This window comes from Dromiciops gliroides, chromosome 1, assembly GCF_019393635.1.
Source record: "Dromiciops gliroides isolate mDroGli1 chromosome 1, mDroGli1.pri, whole genome shotgun sequence".
Lineage (NCBI taxonomy): Eukaryota > Metazoa > Chordata > Mammalia > Microbiotheria > Microbiotheriidae > Dromiciops > Dromiciops gliroides.
This window is the reverse complement of record NC_057861.1, coordinates 49,098,392-49,120,928: the sequence shown is the minus strand read 5'-3', so window position 1 is coordinate 49,120,928 and position 22,537 is coordinate 49,098,392. Positions and strand designations below refer to the sequence as shown.

General features: G+C 43.4%; 1 protein-coding gene across 4 annotated transcripts in view; it reads right to left on the bottom strand.

Moving 5' to 3' along the window:
• Nucleotides 1-16,498, bottom strand: part of MIER2 (MIER family member 2) — a 40,450-nt gene extending 23,952 nt beyond the window's left edge. The window contains exons 1-7 of one of the 4 annotated variants that reach the window (XM_043978339.1): nucleotides 16,412-16,498; nucleotides 8,170-8,257; nucleotides 6,687-6,829; nucleotides 5,219-5,407; nucleotides 4,412-4,535; nucleotides 3,660-3,751; nucleotides 3,077-3,146 (exon numbers count right to left, since the gene is read on the bottom strand). In XM_043978339.1, the coding sequence (XP_043834274.1) occupies nucleotides 3,077-3,146; nucleotides 3,660-3,751; nucleotides 4,412-4,535; nucleotides 5,219-5,407; nucleotides 6,687-6,829; nucleotides 8,170-8,257; nucleotides 16,412-16,420 (715 nt within the window). In that variant the 5' untranslated portion in view covers nucleotides 16,421-16,498. The remainder of the gene's footprint in view (nucleotides 1-3,076; nucleotides 3,147-3,659; nucleotides 3,752-4,411; nucleotides 4,536-5,218; nucleotides 5,408-6,686; nucleotides 6,830-8,169; nucleotides 8,258-16,411) is intronic. The other 3 variants (XM_043978338.1, XM_043978340.1, XM_043978341.1) reach the window with 3 other exon arrangements.
• Between the last annotated feature and the right edge of the window lie 6,039 nt (nucleotides 16,499-22,537).

Here is a 22,537-nt window from a genome sequence, read left to right as displayed (position 1 = left end):
TCTTCATGGACCCCATTAGGGATTTTCTTGGCAAAGATACTGGAGTGGTTTGCCATTTCCTTTTCCAGCTCATTTTACAGATGAGGAAACTGAGGTAAACAGGGTCAGGTGACTTGCCCGGAGCCACACAGTAAGTGTTTGAGGACAGATTTGAACTCAAGAAGATGCAAATATACAGACTGAGTTTTTCTAATGACAAAATACAAATACTGAATATGTATTTGCATTTGCTTGTTAGCCTTTATTTTAATTTTTTTGGAGGGTGGGGAAATGAGGGCCAAGTGACTTGCCCAGGGTCACACAGTGTCAAGTGTCTGAAGCCGAATTTGAACTCAGGTCCTACTGAATCTGGGGCTGATGCTTTATCCAGTGCACCACCTAGCTCACTAGCCTTTATGATCTAAATCTTTTCCTTGTAGTTACCATGAGATTTTTTTTTTAAGTGAGGCAATTGGAGTTAAGTGACTTGCCCAGGGTCACACAGCTAGTAAGTGTTAAGTGTCTGAGGCCAGATTTGAACTCAGGTACTCCTGACTCCAGGGCCAGTGCTTTATCTATTGCACCACCTAGCTGCCCCTACTATGAGATTTTTAAAAGAATTTATACCCCAACAGGGTGTAAATTTCTACTCACAGTGGCAGTTACCCATTACCTACAACAAACAGTAAGGAAAATTTCAAGGCACAAGAGACTTTGTAGCATTCTTATGGCCTACATGGGATGAGAGAATAACAAAATGGACTTCTTAAGAACCTAACTAATATTTGTGCCAAGACTGGACTTTGAGGGCTTAATGCTCTGTTCCTACTGCTACTCATGAGGAGGGCAGAGAGAAACTGGCCTCCCAGAAAACCTAAGACTCTCAAGTCATGCTGTATAGGCCTACCAGTCAGACCCCCAGTCATGCCTATATCAAAGAGCTCTCCAATTGGACCATACTAGCCATAGTCAGAAGCTAATGAAATGGATTATCTCATTCACCAATAGCAATCAAGTTTCAATGACCTGGTGACCTTGGCAGCAACCTCTAACCAGAAGACCAGGTCTATATAAAGGTCCCATCTATGGAAAGAAAGCCTTTCAGCCTCACTGCAAGAGTTTGCCCTGGGTCTTGTGAAGCCCTAATATTTTGTTTCCTGCCAGGACCATCAAGTCGGAGTGAATGAATACCGAATCTGAACACACACCCAGCACATGCCTCCTGGTCTGGACTTCTTTGCCCCATTAGACTCAATGGAAAAAGAATCACAGAGTAAATATATCAGCCTACTTCCACATCATAAACCATACACAGGATCTCCGTAGGTTGCATACTGACTTAGAAAACCATATGTTAACATTAACTATGTTCTACTGTTTTTATTTATTTTGTGTAACATTTCCCAAGTACACTTTAATCAGATTCAGGCTGTATTGGGGAGTGTGGTGGAAGGCAGCCTGACTATTTGACACCTCTGAACTAGACCCTATCCCCCAATCTTCTGATTTAAGCATATCATCCCAGATTTCCAAACATATATCCAAGTGTTAAATCCTAAACCCATGGGTTTTTTTTCAGTTTTTCCTGGTGCTACTCATCTCTAAGTACATGACTTGAGTTCTCTGTCACCCTGGGCTGCTCCCTTGCCTCCTATTCTGAGTGTTGATTCTATTTCTGGAACTACTGGAGGTCGATATCACTGAGTGAAGCTAAGAGGAGAGCTTCAAAGGGGAGAAGGTGGAAGTAAGGAGGAAGATATTCTTCCAGCCTGAATGCTGAAGTCAGTCTCCTATAACCCGTCACTCTGAAGAGTGACTCCCATATTAAAATAATAAAGTAGGCACATCCAACTCTAGTGTTTATAATTTTGCTCTTCCACAATTGCCCTGCTATGCTGACAATAGGAAAAAAATAAAGTTGCTTTATGGTGCTCCCCAATGTCAATGACACATTTGTAAGCCTCTGCACAACTTCCACCAAGATTCACTGCAGACCTGGAATGACATCTTCCATTTCTTCTCTGGTTCCTACACTATACTTAGCAGGCTAAAATTGTTTGTATTCAGAGTTTACTCAGTTAACAGGAGAATGCTGGCTCTCAACTGATCCCATCCATGGCTTGTAACAACAAAAAAGCTTCTCTACTCAATTTTCCCTCTAACTTGTGAACTGTTGGCTGAGTTACAATGAGCGATCCATACAGGACCCTAAGCAGCTGGTGAATGGTGCAGCCAGGACTCACTTCTTTGATGATCCGCTCCTCCAGTTTGGTTCCTCTTAGATAGGTCTTCTCATAGTCCCTCTAATGCAATAGATTCCTTTTTGTTTCCAAACCACTCCACTTATTCTGGCCAATTTCTAAGCCCCAGATCAAGTCCACCTCCACCATAAAGGTCTCATTGCCGAACCCTTAACTAGTTCCAGATTCTTAATTTTCCCCTTCTAAATTCAATGCTTATGTCACCTATGGATATTCATTTATTTCTCTAATAAAATGAATGCTGTTGAAGGAAGTGTCAGGTAGGCACCAAGAGTTTTACAATTATTAACTCATTTTACCCTTACAACCACTTGGGAGGTAGGTGATATTATCCCCATTTTATAGATGAGGAAATGGAGACAGAGCTGAAGTGACTTGAACACGGTCACAGAGCTAAGAAGTGTCAATGGCTGAATTTTTTTTTTTTGGAAGGGGAGGCAATTGGGGGTTTAAGTGACCTTCCCAGGGTTACACAGCTAATTATTTGAGGCCAGATCTGCCTAGCTACCACCTACCACCTACCTGTCCCCAAAGGCTAAATTTTAACCTAGGTCTTCCTAACTCCAGGCCCAGTGTTCTATCTACTCTATCTCACTGCCTCTGAAGGCATTTATTCATTCAAATGTTAAGTGCTTTCTATGTACAGAGCACTGTGTTAAGGCATTATGGATATGTGCTTTAGAAATATTAGTTAAGTGGACTTGAGGACTTATGGATGCATCTGCCTACCTTCAGATGGGGCACACGAGGGAAAATTTCATCTTTCTTCCTTACGCTGCTTCCCATCTTATAATCCCCCATCTTGGTTCAAAGGCCTCAAGAACCTTATTGCTTACCTTTTTCATTGTGTCTGTTTAAGTGGAGGGCGGGAATAATAGCCTGATACTGAGGTCCAATCATGATCTCCTGAAAAGTCAAGATGCCAGAAAAATTACCCACAATAGTGGGGCACAATGGGGCCTTCATTGGGCTCCTGGCATGCAGATGGGCTGGGTAGATATTTCCCAAGCACCCTGATGGCTTTTTCCACAAGTGCATGCAGGTCAATTCCCTTTGTGGGTCCTCCCAGGTGTTTATCTTGGTTGGTTCCTGCCTTGGTTACCCACCCAGCACTATCCACCTGGCTCGGGAAAAGGAAACGCTCTTTTCTGAGGATAACTGAGCACCTGACGTTCTATCAGCTGTCACTGTCCCCATTTCACAGAGGAGCAAACACACTGACTTTCCAAAGTGATACAATCTATCAGTGGCAGGGTCAGGCTCCAATCCTCATTCTCTTATGCTAAGCCCCCATGTCCCCCCACAAAGTGATTCTGGGAAATGCTGGGGTGGTTCTGCAGGTATAAGTCTGGGGTTTTCCTTGTCTTCCATCCCACCTCAAAGTGTCTGTTATCAAGGAGCCCTCTGTGGATCACTCACTTTCTTACACTCGTTGGAGGGCAGAGAGTCGTCTTCTGAGTCAGATGAGGAAGAAGAACAAGGGTCTTTGTCTTCATCAGCGAGGAAATGTGCTTTGGGAAGAGGAGAAAAGACACACATGCAGTTATGACTTGGCTTGCAGCACTGGTCTACTCTATACAACGGACGGGGCCATAAATAACAAAGAATGGTAGGTAGCTCATGCCTCTGGAGACAAAAGGCTGCACATACTTTTCTATACTGAGTCTGGGAACACAAGGATTATTTTCCTCATTCTTCCCATGAGAACTAAGGTTTAGAGATGGCAAATGATTTGCCCAAGACCACAAAGGTCAGGGTGGAGACTCAGAAGATCTGAGTCTCTGTGGCCAATGCTCTTTCCATCACACCCTAAACCCTTGTCTGTCAAAGGAAGGAGAGAGAGAGGAAGGAGGGGGGAGGGAGAGAGGGAAGGAGAGGGGGAGAGGGAGACAGACACTACACAAATTAAGATTATAATTATGTGATTCTGACAAAGGAAACCAGGGTATAAGAGCAACATCCCTTAGGGAGGACCAAGAAGCAGAGGCTGACTCTAGGTTCTCCCCAACTTCCCCCCACATCTTGCTTCACTCCAAAAAGAGGCTCAAACTGGCAGGCAGAGAGGCTGAATTGAAGTTCAACTCCTAGCAACGTACACTTCTTTGGGGGATGCTGTGCTCTATCCTTGACACTTATCAAAACTCTCAAGTGACATCAGCAGTAAAACCTACAGCTGGCCTGGTTGGGGAACAGGTCCGATGCATCATGGGAAGTGACTGATGGGGTCAGGTCATCAGCTGATGACTGTGTCTCCTCCTCTTCTTCCCCTGAAAGCAAATCCTTCGCTATTTGTTCCTTTTAACAAGAAAATGAAAAACATTTTTTTTCAAACTTGAGGTCCAGAATGAAGCAAATGTTTCCCCAGGTACTATGAGGCTAAGTGCCCTCCCAGGGAATTCCCTTCAGGATGATCCCACAAATGGGCCTCCTGGGCAGATGTAACAGCCTGAGATCACAGGTCATGATGTTCTATGGAAATCTGTGTGTCCCTCTTTCCTTAACCAATCTTCCTTTTGGCCTCACTTCTTTTTTTTTTTTTTTAAAGTGAGGCAATTGGGGTTAAGTGACTTGCCCAGGGTCACACAGCTAGGAAGTGTTAAGTGTCTGAGGCTGGATTTGAACTCAGGTCCTCCTGACTCCAGGGCCGGTGCTCTATTCACTGCGTCATCTAGCTGCCCCCTTGGCCTCACGTCTTATGGAGGGTGAGCTAACGTTCCCCAGGACCAGGGCAAATTTTATCAATTCATCAGTCTAAACCAGACTTGCAGACTGATGCTCACCCAAGGTGAGAGTTTATGCTGAGAATATTGGCAAGAAACAACCGTGTTAATTCTACAAAGCTGTTACGTTTTGAATAGGATTTACAAGGTTAGTCAAACAAAAAATTGCCTTGACATGAAGAACAAGGTCAACTTGGTTTCCACACTAGTTTGCAATTTTTCCAAGTGATTTGTCTCTGTCCTGCAGTTCTCCCTTACCTTATCCAGGGTCATATCTGGGAGGTTGGGGGCAATGTCATTTCCCTCACTCTCCTGCTCTGAAATTGGATCTGATGCTTCATAGCCATAGAGTGCAAGCAGTTCTTCAAATGGCATGTCGCTGCTCTGAGGAGACAACAAAACAGTACGAGGAGAGACTAGTGGGCCCAAGACCTCTCCTTCAGCGTACTGTGACCTTTGCTCATAAGCCAGAATTCAAGAGGAAAACTCAGGATTAAGAAACATCCTAAGGTAAGCTGGATGCATGCAGACAATCAAGTACATTTATCCCAACACTCCCTATTCTTTTTTTTTTTTCAGTGAGGCAATTGGGGTTAAGTGACTTGCCCAGGGTCACACAGCTAGTAAGTGTTAAGTGTCTGAGGCCGGATTTGAACTCAGGTACTCCTGACTCCAGGGCCAGTGCTCTATCCACTTCGCCATCTAGCTGCCCCAACACTCCCTATTCTTTAGGGGATAATTCTTTTGGGAACACTCCTTAAAACACCAGTCCTCAGTGACCAGTACTTCCTGTGGATGCCACTCAATTCATGTTAATACTGTTTTATTGTCTAATTGTTTCACAAGATATGTGCCTTCTCTCTCTCAAATGAAATCAAGGTCTTCAAAAATAAGGACCTGCACTAAACTCTAGTGGACATGTGGTAGGCCTTCAACAGACACCTTTGGAATCTCACATCTTGATAAAAACTGTGCTGAGGGCAGACCAGAAGTCCTCTACCTTCGGTTTGCATCCTGGCTCTGTCACTTCTGGGCAATATGAATTTGGGCACAGTATTCCGGCCCTCAATTTTCTCATGTGTCAGATGGGGAATAATAATCTCTATCCTGCTTACCCCAGAGGTGCAGAAAGATAATGCAGCACTTCAAAACAGTAAAATGAAATACAAATAAAAGCTTTAACATATGTTAGGCAAACTAGTGTTTTTATTATACATTGTGACAGGAGATGATGGGGTGGAGTTGACGAAATTTTTCACTCCACAACTTCGGGTTTTTATCCATTTCCATGGGCCTTGTTCTCTCCTTGGACATGATTAGAGAAATAAGGGGGTATAGGGAGTGAAAAGTCAAAATGATCATGAAAAAGGTTTTGTTGAACCCAATTTAATGAAACCTTGGGGTCTGGGGAGAAAGGACATAAAGGCTGTGGTTAGTGGAAAGGAGTCTGGGATTCCAATCATTCAGGCTCTTGGCCTACCGCCTCGAGGAATTTTGGTAGGGTCTGATTAATTCCCCCAAGGGCTCTCTTCACAGGGGAATTTCTCTTATTTCCCCCAAAAGAACCAGTTGAGGATTTCAACTGTTCAAAGTGTTCACTCTCATTTTCAGGTACTGAAAACATGCCTCGGAATTCCAAGTCAGACTACATTGTCCTCAGCCCCACTGTGAGGGGGCTGCCCAAGACAGGTTTTCCTAGCCTGTCCTGACCCATCTTACTGTGTACCTGAGATGTGAAGCTTTTCTCCAGTTCTTCTAATGACTTTTCTTTGTCCCGTGTTTCACCTTCCTGTTCTTCCCGGATACCGTAGTTTTGGGACAAGATCTCTGACAGGTTGAAATGGTGGTCATCAGAGCCCATGGACACAACTGTGGGGGACACCAATCTGAGTGAGTTTCCCTGACTTGTAGAATCACTGTTCAATGGAGTCAAGTCCCTGCTCCCCCTATCCCCAACTCTGCCTTTTGCCATCCTACCTATCCTTTTATTTATTTATTTATTTTTTTAGTGAGGCAATTGGGGTTAAGTGACTTGCCCAGGGTCACACAGCTAATAAGTGTTAAGTGTCTGAGGCCGGATTTGAACTCAGGTACTCCTGACTCCAGGGCCGGTGCTCTGTCCACTGTGCCACCTAGCTGCCCCCTACCTATCCTTTTAAAGGCCAAGTTCAAATGTAGCCTCTCCTGATGAAGTAGTCCTTGGTTCCCTCAACTGAAAATGATTCATCATTTGATTTCATAGTAATTTATACTCTTCTCATGTACTTGTTCTAATCTAAACAATGTCTGATATCTGTCCTATTAAACTTAAGTTCCCTAAGGCAAGGGACCATGGTCTTACTTATCTTTCTATGTTCCCCTAGAGCCACACAAGAGGTCCTTAAATATATTTGTTGAGTTTAATTCTAGCACTTCAACAACATGAACGACTCCAAGAAAATACACCTAACTTTGCTAGTATTAGATACTAAGAAAGATGGGAAAAACTGAAATCATTAAGGCAACTGGGAAAGAGTCTTAGAAATCTGTTGGAGTAACGTAAAAGTGTTATTTTTATAAATAACTTCATTTTGGACAGACTGTCCACTAGCTTCTTCCTTGGCCAATCTAGGCCCAGTCCTGCCCAGGCTGCCTTACTTTAGCTCAAGGAATCTCCAAGTTGAGTTCTATAATGCCACTTGCTACTGCACGGATTTGCATAAACCTCAAATCAAATTCATCATTGAAGGGTTGGATCTAACCCATGGAAGAGTTTTGAGTCTTATCCCTTGACAGCAGTCTTATAAAAGGTTGTCACCTGTACTACAGCTGCTTTTGCCATCATGTTTCCTAACTAGAAGTGAAAACACTGTATAACTAGCCTCCCCCTTTGCCCCTTTGTTTGGTCAAGCCACAAGGCTAAAGAAAGCTGTTTGCCAGTAAGGAGCAGAGAACTGGAACAGAACCCAGGATTCTTCTCTGCCCTGGATTGTTCTCATTGGCTTAGGAGGGAGAAGCAAGGGGTGGGTGGGTCCTGCCTGAGCCCTGGGCAGTCTCCACTCACCAGCTTGTCCCAAAACAAACACTGAACAGCACTGAAGTTAGAGACCCAGCTGCCAGGTGACAAATGGAGAAGGGGACTGGCCTCAGCCTTGGCAGTCAAGTGCCAGGGTGCCCGTGCCCGTGGCTGGAAGTAGAAAGGGAAGCCATGAAAACTCGAGGGCAAATACCTGCTGCTGTCTGCAGGCCGGGCTCCCCGGGGCATAGGCTGTGAGCTGGGTAGGAGACCACCCGCGGGCTCTGCCTCCCCGCCGAGGCCTATGGAAGGAAACAGACACCAATGGATCACATGATGGTCTGCCAGAAATTGTTCCTTACTTCCTCTTGCCCCATTCCTGCCCAGAGACTTCTTGATAATCATACTCCACCTCCCTCATTTCCCCCCTCACCATTGACTTTGGATTCTGGGATGTTGCCAGACTGTGAAGTCTAAATGAACCAACAGCTTTGGTGACGTGTTTGGGGAAACTTTAGGAATGTAACTGCATTGGTGATTCAGCCATTGAAGAGACAAAAGTCAGAAAACACATTTCCACAAGTGTACAGGCAGACCAACTACAGCACAAGGACCTCACCTTGCCACAGGACCATATTAGAGGAGATGATCTTTCTTTCTATCTATCATTTATTTGTTTGTTTGTTTGTTTTGACTTTACTCTTTAGCATGCAGACTTTTTGGCCTATCAGAAACTAAATCATTCTAGGCTGGACCTAGAAAGGAACCTGGCTTTTATACCAAAGTACTTAACAGAAAGGGCAAGAGATGCTAAACCATGTAAGAGAAAGGAAAGGCTTTGTAGTGCTTAACTCCCTTCTATGTAGCCAACTTCCAGCAGGGAGGGAAGGAGAGGAAAAGAAAGAAAAGATTAAACACTTAGAATGTGCCAGAACTGTGCTAAGCACCTTACAAATATCATCTACATTTGATCCTCACAACATATCTGAGAGGTAGATATTATCCCATTTTACAGATGAGGAAACTGAGGCATATAGAGGTGAAGTGAGTTGCATTGGATTATACAACTACTCTTTTTTTTTTTTTAAGCGAGGCAATGAGGGTTAAGTGACTTGCCCAGGGTCACACAGCTAGTAAGTGTCAAATGTCTGAGGCTGGATTTGAACTCAGGTACTCCTGACTCCAGGGCTGATGCTCTATCCACTGCACCCCCTACAATTACTGTCTTGAAGATGGCTTTCAATTCAGGTTTTCCTGACTCCAGGGGCTCACTGCTCTACCCACTGTACCCACCTAGCTACCTCTATTTGATCTCATCATGAAAAATAACACTAGTCCTATCCGCTATCCACTGAGAATGAGGGAGTCTCTTCTTTTTCCCCATCTCGAGACATCAGACAAGTTAATCTTTAATCTTCTCCCCAATTTTTCCTATATAGTCTCCACACATGCTAACACCTTGCCCCAAGAGAGCTCCCCCACTCAGAATCTTTCAAAACCTTGGAACTGATTCTACTGCTCAAAACTTGCCTTTGAGGGGGCAGCTAGGTGGTGCAGTGGATAAAGCACTGGGCCTGGATTCAGGAAGACCTGAGTTCAAATCCTACCGCAGACACTTGACACTTACTAGCTGTGTGACCCTGGGCAAGTCACTTAACCCTCTTTGCCCTGCAAAAAAACCAAAAAAAACACGCACAAAAAACCCTTGCCTTTGGGAGGTGTTTTCAAGGCCTGCTAGTTTGTCTTCTGAATATCTTCAATGCTGGCAAATCTTTGTTTTGCAAGCAGATATGAATTTTAGAAATAATGTCATCTGGAACTAAATCTGGACAAGATAGAAAGAGCTAAGAATGCGTGTTTGCTATATAAAAATAAATAGGGTTGTAGATTTAAGAGCTAGAGGGACCTTAGAGATTAAGTGACTTGTTCAGGTTCATTGAGCTAGTGTCTCAAAGGAAATCTGAACTGAGATCTTCATGACTCCCAAGTCCAGAACCCTACTGACACTCTAAAATATTTCTTAGAGACTAGAAGGAAGAAGCCATGAAAGAGTAAAGGGTCAGACGACCTTCTCATTTCCACCGCTGACTTGTTCTATACGCCACATCATCAGGTGGTTATAACGAAGACTTCATGTCCTTCCCCTTTTTCATTAAAATTTAATAAATAATTTCAGGATCTTAGAATCTCTAGTTTCTTTCCAAACTCGGCTCAAAGCTTTCTCCTACATGGAGCTTTCCCAAAGTCCTCAGCAGTCCCCCTACCCCCATTACTTTATATTTACCATATCCTTAATATGTTTGCTTTCACCCACAGAAGGTAAGCCCCTTGAGGACAAGGATTATTTCATTTTTGTCTCTGCATTGCCAATACCTAGTAAATTGAAAAGGCTTAATAAATGCTTGCTGATGAATTGATACCTCAGATAGAAGTCATAAGACTGACTTCCCTGGGGCTTCTGGATTGGCTGTGAAAGTAGTTTCATATCTGATTTAAGCAATGCTAACTCGTGCCAGGGGACGAGTGGCCCTAAAAGCTCAACTCTCCATTGGGGAACAATATTCTTATTTAGTTCTGAATCTATGGGAAATCTCTAAATACTCTGAGAGAGAATTTTTGGGTTTTTCGTGAGGCAATTGGGGTTAAGTGACTTGCCCAGGGTCACACAGCTACTAAGTGTCAAGTGTCTGAGCTTGGATTTGAACTCAGGTCCTCCTGAATCCAGGGCCGGTGCTCTATCCACTGCTCTATCTAGCTGCCCCTGGGAGAGAATTTTTGAAACAAGTTATTTTGATAAAGACCTCATTCCTCAAATATAGAGAACTGAGTCAAATTTATAAAAATACAAGTCATTCCCCAATTGATAAATGGTCCAAGGTCAAAATTATCTATACTCATATGAAAAAATGCTCTAAATCACCATTGATCAGAGAAATGCAAATTAAAACAAGGTATCTAAGGTATCACTTCACCCATATCAGTGACAAAACTGGGAGGCTAATCCATAGCTGGTGGAGTTGTGAAAGGATCCAATCATTCCGGAGAGCAATCTGGAACTGTGTCCAAAGGGCTATAAAACTGTGCATAGTCTTTGATCCAGCAATATCACTGCTAGGTTTATATTCCAAAAACATCCCCAAACAGAGAAGACCTATTTATACAAAAAATATTTCTAGGGGAGGCTAGGTGGCACAGTGGATAGCACACCGGCCCTGGAGTCAGGAGTACCTGAGTTCAAATCCAGCCTCAGACACTTAACACTTACTAGTTGTGTGACCCTGGGCAAGTCACTTAACCCCAACTGCCTCACTTAAAAAAAAACAAAAACCTATTTCTAGCAGCTTTTTGTGGTAGCAAAGAATTGGAAATTGGGGGAATGCCCATCAGTTGAGGAATGGCTAAACAAGCTGTGGTATGACTTGTGATGGAATATTATTGTAAAATAACAAAGAAATGACAAACAGGATGATTTCAGAAAGGCCTGGAAAGACTTGTATGAACTGATATATAGTGAAGTAAGCAGAACCAGGAGAATGTTGTGCACAGTGACAGCAATACTGTTTGATGAAGAACTGTCAATGACTTAACTATTCTCATCAATACAATGATCCAAGACAATCCCAAAGGACTACCACCTCCAAAGAAAGAACTGATATTGATTGAACAGACTGAAGCATGCTATTTTTCACTTTCATTTTTTCTTTTATTCAAGTTTTCTTGTGTAAAATGACTAATGTGGTAATGTTTTGCATGGTTGCACATGCCACCTTGGGGGGGGGGAGGAGGGAGGGATAAAATTTGAAACAGAACTTTAAATAAAACTGTTTATTATTAAACAAACAAATACTCTGGGAGGCAACCAACTGCCTTTGTGAGCCCAAGGGTCTCCACAGGCCAGAGGTTGGTTTTATGACAATAACAGAGGAAAAATCCAATTTAAGGTAACTCCTGGATCCAAGCCTTCAACAAGCATTTATTCAGCCTCTCAATGTGCCAGACACTCCATGCTGAAGAGTTCAGCCAAAGCCCGCTCTCAGGATGCACCTTCTTTCTGAGCCATCTCTCCCTAACAAGCTTTCCCATGCAGGGTTCCTATATAATCCTGTGCTCTCTGCAGTAGCTCCTTTGTCTTGGTTTCTCTTCAAGTTCTTTTTGGGGTCTGGAGTCAAGTTGCTGTTTGTAAACTCAGGCTTGAATATTCTGTTAATACCTGGCTTTAACTCAATAGCACAAGCACCAGGTTGTTTGGGATCCCCACAAAGCAGCACTCCTTATGGAAGCAGAGCTCATGCTGATGCAGTGTCCCTAGAATTGACTTCAGCTACAGCAACACCAGGGGAACACAGGTAGCCTCCAAGAAGAGTGATGACTTAGTCATAATTAAGACACTGGAAAGACTTGGTGTAGTTGTTTCAAAAGCCATACACAGCACTTGGGAAGTCAGATCCCATAAGGAATTAACGTATCTTAATCATATCTTTTCTCCCCAATCAGATTCTAGTCCATTCATGAGAAGGGATCATGTCTCAGGTTTCTCTTGCACCCCCTACTTCCCAAGTCCCTGACCTAGTAGAGCCTGCATGAAGAAAGAACTCAAACACTCAATGAATGAATAATGGGGGAGGACAGGGCAAGGCAAAGAGGTACAAAATGTTGGCAGAGAGAACAAAGACTTCCCCCTTCCCCATGGTTGAACCTTCCCTGATTCAACTATGCTTTAATAACAGGGCAAAGCTGTTGCTCCTGACGGAATTGTCTGCTGATGGTCTCTGATGTAAATCATTTTAATTTTCCCATGAAGCTGACACTACTGCCCTGCCCAGCTAGTAAAACTGATGAAGACGCTTCCAATCACAAATGAATTTATGGCCATTTCTAGGACTAGAAAGCCAGGGAACACATGCTTGTCACTGGTGGTGCTCAGAGTCTTGATGTCATCCTCCTAGAAAAAACTGAGCTGTCCCCAAGAATCACTAGCAGAAAGGCCCACTCTGCCACACTGGGCAGAAGAGTCTGGTGGAAACTACCCTTCACAGAGCTTTGACTCTTGTGTTACTGGTCATTAAGTCACTTTTCAAAAACATTCCGGGCCATCTAAAAACCAAACAGACTTTCAGGAAGATCACACAGAGCCCAAAATACCTGCTAGGAAGTAAGGGACAATATTCCTGATAGATTCTTGGTAACCATGGACCAATCTTTTTTTCTTAAACAGTCGAGATGATGAGTCTATAGTTATAATTCCTTCAGGAACTGATTTACACTCTTCAGATGGCCATCTTCAATCTGAATGCAACCTATCTTTGTGGTCTTATTTTCTTCTCTCTCTCATCCCAGTTTGGCTGGAGCACAGTGTGCTACTGGTTGTAGCCAAGCATGTCCCTCAATTTCTTGACTTTTCCCCCACACTTTCATTTCCTGGAAGGTCTTCCCTGGGCCACTAAGTGACCTGCCAAAATCCTCAACATTTATCCTTCAAGGCCCAGTTCAAATGAGACTTCCTCCTGGAAGTTCTCCCTGAACCTACCAAGTGCAAATAGCTACTACCTTCTCTGAATCCCCACAGTACTTTGTAATCCTATTAATAATAAATGCTAGAGGGCAGCTAGGTGGTGCAGTGGATGGAGCACTGGCCCTGGATTCAGGAGGACCTGAGTATGGATCCAGCCTCAGACACTTGACACTTACTAGCTGTGACCCTAGGAGTCACTTAACCCCAACTGCCTCAGAAAAAAAAAATTAATAATAAATGCTAGATATTTAGCTTCTGCAACATACTAGTTGTGTGAATCTGAACAAGTCACCTAACCCTTCTGTACTCTAGGTAACTCTAAGACGTCAAATGGAAGCAAAAGTGCAACTTGAATCAAGAGAGTTCCCTACACCAAAGAAGTCACAGGTCCGGCCTCTATCCCTTTAAGAATTATGAGTTCTGCCATGACATAAACCTTAGAGAAGAACATGAACAAGATGGGCAAATATGGATGGGTTGCAATCTGTATCTCTGAAGGATACATCCAAATCAAAGAGATCAGAAATCCACTTAAGTATTTTTAGGTTTATGAAGCCATTTCTGGATAATGACCCTGGAAGGCAGGAGGTACAATTATCATCACCCCCATTATATGAATGAGGAAACTTAGATTTAAGGAGATAACCGTAATATCAGCTGGCATTTATATAGCACTTTGAGATTTCCAAAGTACTTTACCTTATTTGATCTTCACAACTCTGAGAGGTAAGAATTTTTGCAGATCAGGAAATCAAGGCAGACAGCAGTTAAATGACTTGCCCAGGCCCGCACTAAATGTCTGAGGCTAGATTTGAACTCAAATCTTCCTGACTCCAAGTCAAGGGTTTATCCACTGAGGCCAGCTTCTTCAACGCCTGCGTCAGGACTAGAACCCAAGTGCCCTTACTTTAAGCCCAGAGTTCTTTTGGCTACATCACACTGCCTTCTCTCAGGCCTTTAAGTAGTGACCAGTGCTGGGTTTTAAGGCTCTTACTATTCAAGACCCTACACAAGCTAGCTCAGGGATACATACATACACTTCCTTCCACATACTCTAAATTCCAGTAAAATTGAATGACTCTTTTCACTGACCCACCTCTCCTCCCTATTTCCTTCTACTTCAAAGTCTCTCAGATAAAACCTAGCTTTCCTGAAACCTTCTCTCAGCCCTCAAAGTTATCTTTCCCTCCTCAAATTTCTCATACCATTTTACTCCTTTTTGCATGTCATTGTGATGGTGTTTCTCTATTAGATTTTAAGTTTCTTGAGAGCAAGGTACAGCTGTTGTAGAAGCTACTTTGTATCCCCAGTGACTGGCATATAGTAGATGCTTAATGGTCGATGAAGAACGGAAATTTGAATGAATTAGTATGGTGGTGGATCCAGGAGCAGAGCAGGCCCCACGAGAAACTGTCCAGGATTGTCTCAGTGGCTCTGGTACAACAAAAATGCTTGCCCCAAATCGGTTTATTTACATTGTCTTCTACTGAAGTTAATGACTTCAATCTGCACCAAGCCTTCAATAAGAGGCCACCTATCCTCCAGGTTTTGCCAAGAAAGCAACCTAGGCAGTGAGCAATACTTAAATACTACCTTACCAGGTAATAAGGCCCCTCTTACCCAGGTAGCTTTAATACAACATAACACGTTAACCACTGAGTCTTTATTGCTACCTGCATTGCTGAACTGTCATCATCCAGGGGTCCCCAGAAAACCCATTTTTCTGTTGTGAGAGAAGCAGTAAGGTCTGAGCCCTAGACAGGGGGAAGGGGTGGGGAGGGGTAGGTAGATTTGGCTTCTAGTCCCGGTTTCAGCCTCTGACTCACAGTGGGAACTTGGACAGTCGATTCCCTCTAACGTTTTTTCCCAGTGCTTTTTTGGGGATCTTAGAGCCAAAACCCCCCTTTCTTCCTTTTCCCCTTACCTCCCTCCGCATTTGCTGCAAAGCTTTACCTAGGTCCTAAGTTCAAGTGTAAAGGCCTATGCAAAAGTTTCTTAACCACTCCGGAGGGTGGGGGAGGAGTTCAGGCACCTCGGCTGCAGCAAAGCGCAAAGCTCCCAGATCTAAGCAGCAGCTGCGCTCGCGCAACGCGCAAGGATAGTAATGCAGAGCCGCAAACATTCTCTCCCCACCCCACCCCGAGCAACTCCTTCGCAAAACCCCGGGAGAGCCCCGCCCAGCCCCACCGCACCCGGCCAATGGACAGCCTAGCTGGATCCTGGGCGAGCAGTCCCTTCTCCAGCGCAAACAGCGCAGGGCGCGCTCAGCAAAGTTTGCAAATGCGCCGCAACGCTAAGATGCGCGGAGCGTCACTTGGGGATCTGTGGACCAAGGGGGAGGGGGGGAAGAGGACGCGGATAGGAAGATCCCTACGATCCCCGTCCCCCCCCCCCTTTCATGGGGACCTAAGCCTCGGAGTACCAAAAGCTCGCTCCGCAAAGTTTGCAAGCGCCGGGTAGGCGCGCTGCCCCCTCTTCATCTCCTGCTCCCCTTGCGCGAGCGCGGCCCGACCCCCTCCCATTCCTGGCCCCAACTCCGCTCTACCACCCCCTCCCCACCCGGCCGCCCGCAGCCGCCCCGCTCCTCTGGCCCCCCCCACTCCAGCCCAGCAGTACCGAGGCGAGCCGCCGCACATGCGCAGCCCGGCCCGCGGCTCACTATTGCGCCGCCGCGGAGCTCGGCCCGTGGCTCGCTATGTGGCAGCCGGGGGCGGTTGGCGGTTGGGGGGGAAAGGAAAGCTGCGCGCGGCCCCCGACGGGAGGCGGCCCGGCTCGGGTCCTCGCGCTCCGCTACAAACCCTCCCCCACCCCCGTCCCGGTTCCTGTCCCCATCTGTGTCTCATCAGCTGTGGGCCAGGAGGAGCCACGGCCCCCGGGAGGTGGGGGGGCTAGGGGGATACAGAAGCGGCGGCGGGCGGTCCTCGGCCAACCCCGGTTCACTCACCTCCGCCATGGCCGTGTGTGAGCGGGAGGCGACGGCCGCGCCGGGAGCCCCGGATGTGAAACCGCCCGCTCATTGGCTGTCGCCGCCTCCATCAGGAGGCAGGGGGAGGCTGCGGGGACTGGGAGGGGGTGTGTGGGGGGAGGAGCGAGGGGAGGGGCCGGGAAGGGAAGAGGCACGAGGGAGGGGCCAGGGAAAGGGGAGGGGGCGTATAAGGGAAGGGAGAGGGGCGGGGTCACGGGGGAGATGTGTCTGGGAGAAGGGGGAGAAGCCATAAAGATAGGGGGGCAAGGAGGGGAGGTCGGGGTAAAATAGGGTGGGACTGTCCAGGAACCGGGAGAAAGGAGGCCAAAAAGAGTTGGGGAGAAATTGGTGTGGTCTGGGAGCAGAGGCCGGGGGAGGGGGGAGCTCAGAAAGGGGAGTGGGTGAGGTTAGGAAGAGGGCGTGGCCTCGAAGGAAATGGGTTAGGGTCTTTAGGGTAAGGGTAGGGGAGAGGGCTAGAGATTAGGAAAAAGGAAAGAACCCTCGAGGGCAGAGAAGGGTCCTTCCATGAGAGGCATTATGTTATGCCCTGATTTCTGGACTGTCCCCTACTCATCAAATGACTTTGGACCAGTACTTTTCTCTTTCTTGGTGTATTTTCTTTTTTGTAAATCGAGGTGGTTGAACTCCTGCCCCAAAATCCTATAAGGTGATGGGAAATATAGCTTGATGCAATGAATAAAGCGTAACTTGGACTCTAGAGGACCTGAGTTCAAATCCCCTCTTGGGTGAGCCTAGAAAAGCCGCTTAACGTCACTGGTCCTCAGTATCATCAGTAAAATGAAGGCTAGGACCATGGTCCCTTTATGTCTGTCAGCCCTTTCCCTTCCTAACATCTTCCCTTCCCTTCTCAGGCCTTATTCCATAAGTACCTTACTTAACCCACTAATCCTCTTGCCCTCCCTTCTCAGTTCTTATTCCAAATATAACTTAACCCATTGATCCCATTTCCCCCCTCTTTTGAGTCTTTTTCCCAAATGTAATTTACTTAACCTATTGGCCTAGTGTTGTGGGTAAACTTTTCATTGATGGGGGTCTGCATCCACCGACCTAATTATGTGCTTCCCTGAGTACAGGGATGGCTTAAAGCATTACTTCTTTATTGTTTTATGCTTTTTTCAAATGGCCCACAGGTTATCTAACACTTTTAAGATGTGCAAAACCCTTTGCCTACACAATCTCATTTGAATCTTAGGACTCAGTGGAGTAAATCTATCAATCTGTCAATCAATTTTGTTAAATGCTTACTGTCTGCTAGGCCCTGACAGAGGCTACAAAGGAAAGGGAAAGACATTCCCTGTCTGAAAATGGGTACTTTGATTTGCTTGAGCCCCCCAATCATCCAGGTAACCAGAATAACTGTCTCCACTAACAGTCCTTTGCCCTTTGTATGAACTAGAGTAAACCCAGCTGGACATGCAGGGAATCAGTAACCCTGAAACCAATCAAAGACTTATCTGACTGCAGGATATGTGACTATGGTCTTCAGCTATTCTCTAACTCTGGAACAATTCTTTTCCAAGAAATCTGCATAATCAAGCCTTGAACTGAACTGCCTATTACCTCTGATTGTGTATCAAAGGCCACATCCCAGCACCCCTGGAATTTCTCATACACTTCCCCTCCCTTTGGGAGTGGGTTCTTTCTAAGCCCGCTTTTCCTCCAGATTTCTTGCCTACCTTTGTTTAAACTTTGGCACCCATGATCATGCTAGATTTTCTTCCCTGCTTAATAAAACCTTTTAATTTTTACAGGCATTGCCTTTCTCTGGTTTTCCATCCCTTTTAGGAAGAAGCTGCTTAAAATCTCAAGAACTGGCCTTTGCATTCTCCAGTTCCTTTGCAGAATAAGAGATCTAAATTCCATTTAAGAGAGGTTTGCCTCACTTTATACCTATTTTCAAGAAGTTCACAGTCTAATGGGAAAGACAGCATGCAAACAACTATGTACAAAAGTTTTATGTAGAGAATGGAAAATAATAAACAGAGAAAAGACTAGGATTGAGGGGGATCAGGAAAGGTTTCTTGTAAAAGGTAAGAAGTAACTGAGACTTGAAAGAAGCCTGGCAAACCAGGAGGAGGAGATTTGAGAAGGGAGAGCAATCCAAGGATGGGAGACAGCCTGTGAAAATGCCCAGAACCAAGAGATGGAGGGTCTTTTCCCCTCCATAGTTACTGGGTCACAGGGGATTGAGGGGCAGGGGAGGTTATGAAGAGCTTTGGACACCAAATGGAACATTTTATATTTGATCCTGAAAGTGTTAGGGAGCCACTGGAGTTTATTGAGGGGAGTGACAAGGTCAGATCTGTGCTTTAGGGGAATCACTTTGGCCACCATGTGGAAGATGGATTGGAAAGACATGTGGCCAGGACACCAATCAGTAGACTGCTTCAATAGTTCAGATGCGAGGTGATGAGGGCCTGCACCAGGGTACTGTCAGTACTGGAGGAGAGAAGCAGGACGTATAGGAGAAAGATTACAAAGTTGAATCAACAAGGTTTGGCAACTGATTGGATATGGGAGGGTGAGAAAGAGTAAGGAATTGAGGATGACACAGGTTGGGAACCTAGATGATTGGTGGGTTTCTTAGGGTCCCATGTCCCACTACAATACATAAACAAAATAGAATACAATATGTAAACAAAAGAGAACACAAAAGAATTAGAGGCATACCTTCAAAAATATAAAATACTGGGGCAGCTAGGTGGCTCAGTGGATAAAGCACTGGCCTTGGATTCAGGAAGACCTGAGTTCAAATCTGGCCTCAGACACTCGACACTTACTAGCTGTGTGACCCTGGGCAAGTCACTTAACCCTCATTGCCCTGCAAAAAAAAAAAGTTAAATACTCAAATTAACAGAAGTCTAGAGATCTTAAATAATCCAATCTTACAAAGAAAGAAAATGAGAGCCAGATGTAAAAGCTAACCAATTCCTGGTCCTGCTGGATTCATAGAAGAAATCTATCAAACTCTTAAAGAACACTCAGTATCAATACTGCACAAATTATTCATAAAAATTGAAAAAACACCCTAGCATATTCCTTTTATTAGATAAACATAGTCAATACCTAAACCCAGGAAAAATTAAGCACAGAACTAAAGATCAATTATCATTGATGACATAGATTAAAAACTTTTCAATAAAATTTTGTCAGACTTCAATAATTCATGAAATAAGTCATTCATTATGGCCAAGTTGGATTTATAGCAGGGATGCAAGGATCAACATTAGGAAAGCAATCAGTGTCATTAATCATTAAAAACAAAAACATCCAAAAGCACATGATTATCTCAATGGATGCAGGAAAAAAAAATACCTTTGACAAAGTACAATGCTCTTTTATGCTAAAAATACTACAAAGGATATGCCTAGAGAGACCTTTTGATAAATTATAAAAAGTATCTAAAACCAAAAACAAACATTTTGGGCAATAGGGACATAACAGAACCTTTTCTAATATAAGAATAAAGCAAGGATGTCTATTCTCTCTATTCTTTGATATAGTTCTGAAAATTCAGGCAATAGCAATAAAGGTATATTTCAGCAATACAATGATCCAAGACAACTCTGAAGGACTTATGAAAAATGCAATCCATCTACAGAGAAAAAATTGTTGGTATCAGAATGCAGATTGAAGCATAATTTTTTTCTTAGTTCCTTTTTCTAAAGTTTTTTTTTTTGGTCTGTTTTCTTTCACAACCTGACTTATGTGGAAATGTTTTGCATGACTACACATGTATAACATATTGAATTGCTTGAGTTCTTAAGGGGGAAGGTGGAAGGGAGGGAGAAAGAGAATTTGGAACACAAAGTTTTTAAAATGTTAAAATTTGTTTTTACATGTAATTTGGGAAAAATTCTAAAGAAAAAAAGAAAAAAGAATTAAAGGTATAAAGTAAGTAAAGAGGGGTAACACTCTCCCTATTTTCTGATGATATGATGGTTTATTTAGAAACTCCTAGGGAGGGGCAGCTAGGTGGTGCAGGGATAGAGCACCGGCCCTGGAGTCAGGAGTACCTGAGTTCAAATCCGGCCTCAGACACTTAACAATTACTAGCTATGTGACCCTGGGCAAGTCACTTAACCCCAATAGCCTCACTTAAAAAAAAAAAAAGAAACTCCTGGGGAATTACCCAGGATACTAATTGAAATTATTTCAATAAAGTTGCCGACTTAAAAATAAATCTTCAAAAATCAACAACATTTCTGTATAATAAAATCCAAGAGGCAATAGTAAAAATCCCATTCCAAATAACTATAACATGCATAAAACATCTGAGGATCATCCTATCAAAGCACACAAAATACTTGAATAGATTCTATTACATAATGCTCTTCAAAGAAATGAAGAAAAATTAAAATATCTGGAGGAATATGTAGTGCTCATGGCTGGGCCAATATATTAAAAATGTCAATAGGGCTGAAGTTAATTTACAATTTTATTGCTATAACAATCAAGTTAAAAAAGAGATACTTTATAGAATTCAATTAAATAATGACAAAATTCTTTTCCGCACATAAAATATCAATATTATCAGAGATCATGAAAAAAGATAGAGGTAGGAACTTCCAGATCTCAAATTATATTACAAAATAATAATAATAATCAAAACAATATGATCATAGTTAAAAATTAGAGAGGTAAATTAATGGAATAGACTGGACAAAGGAAATTCAGGAACAATGGAACACAATAAATCAATATTCAATAAACTGGAAAACATAAATTACTTAGGGAAGAATTCCCTATTGAATAAAAACCACTGGGGAAACTGGAAAGCAGTCCAGTAGAAATTATGCTTGGATGAACACATTATATCATACTATCTTTATGTTTTCAATGGATATATGGATATATGACCTTCACATTAAAGATCATAAAATAAAATTAGAATAGGAATAGATCATATACCTTTTACAGAATTTGTTTTTCATGACTGTGTATATTTGTAATGGGTTTTGTCCTCACCTCAGTGGGTAGAGGAGGGGAAGGAGAGAGGGAGAGAATTCAGAACTGAAAATAAAATGAAATTGAATTTTAAAAAATTAAAAATACTATAAGCATCTAGAGATGCCTTTAAGTTTTAGGGAACTATAGTCAGGATCACGCAAAACCTTGCAGCATTTACTGAAAACCAAAGGAGATCTTGGAATACAATATTCCAAAAGTCAAAAATATAGGCTTACAACCAAGAATAATTTACCCTGCAAAATTGACTATAATCACATAGGGAAATAAATAGATTTTTAACAGAATAAATGACTTTCAAGCATTTCTGATGAGAACATAAGAGTTGAGTAGGAATATTGAAATACAAACAAAAGATCCATAAGAAATCTAGAAAGGTAAATTTCTTCGAGCAATTAGAAGATGCTGTCTGATAATGTAGTACTAACATTCTAAAGACAAAACAAGTGTTACTTCAGAGTTTTAATGTCTTCAGAGAGTATTGAGGGATCTAAAAAGCAAACAAACAAAATGGCAGAAATCCTAGTTGTGGGTGGCAGGGATTGCTTCTGTTCTAAGGGTTTTGGAAGAGAAAAGAGAGGGGAAGGCAAAAGGAGGAAAGAAGGAACAGGAGAATGGAACTTGCTGCTTCTCATTATAGGGGGTGCTTGACGAAGAAATACAAACATGGAGGAAGGCATGGAGGGGCTGGAACATCAACTGTACCTCACACTTATCTGAAAAGGACAAAGGATTGAATACGCAAGCAAACAGTTTGATATAGAAATATATCTATTTATCTAAATGGGAAAATAAAAAGAAATGGGAGAGAGATTAAGAGAGAAAATAATACCAAGGAGAGAATAATCATAAGAAAAGTAAGGGAGGATTAAAAAGAGGTGGAGGAGGGGGCAGCTGGGTGGTGAAGTAGATAAAGCACCAATCCTGGATTCAGGAGGACCTGAGTTCAAATCTGGCCTCAGACACTTGACACTTACTAACTGTGTGACCCTGGGCAAGTCACTTAACCCTCATTGACCTGCAAAAAAAAAAAGTAAACTCCTTGAGGGCAAGCACTAAAAAGAGATGGAGGAGGGGAGGAAAAATAACTAGAATCTAAGAGAGTGCCTTAGATCA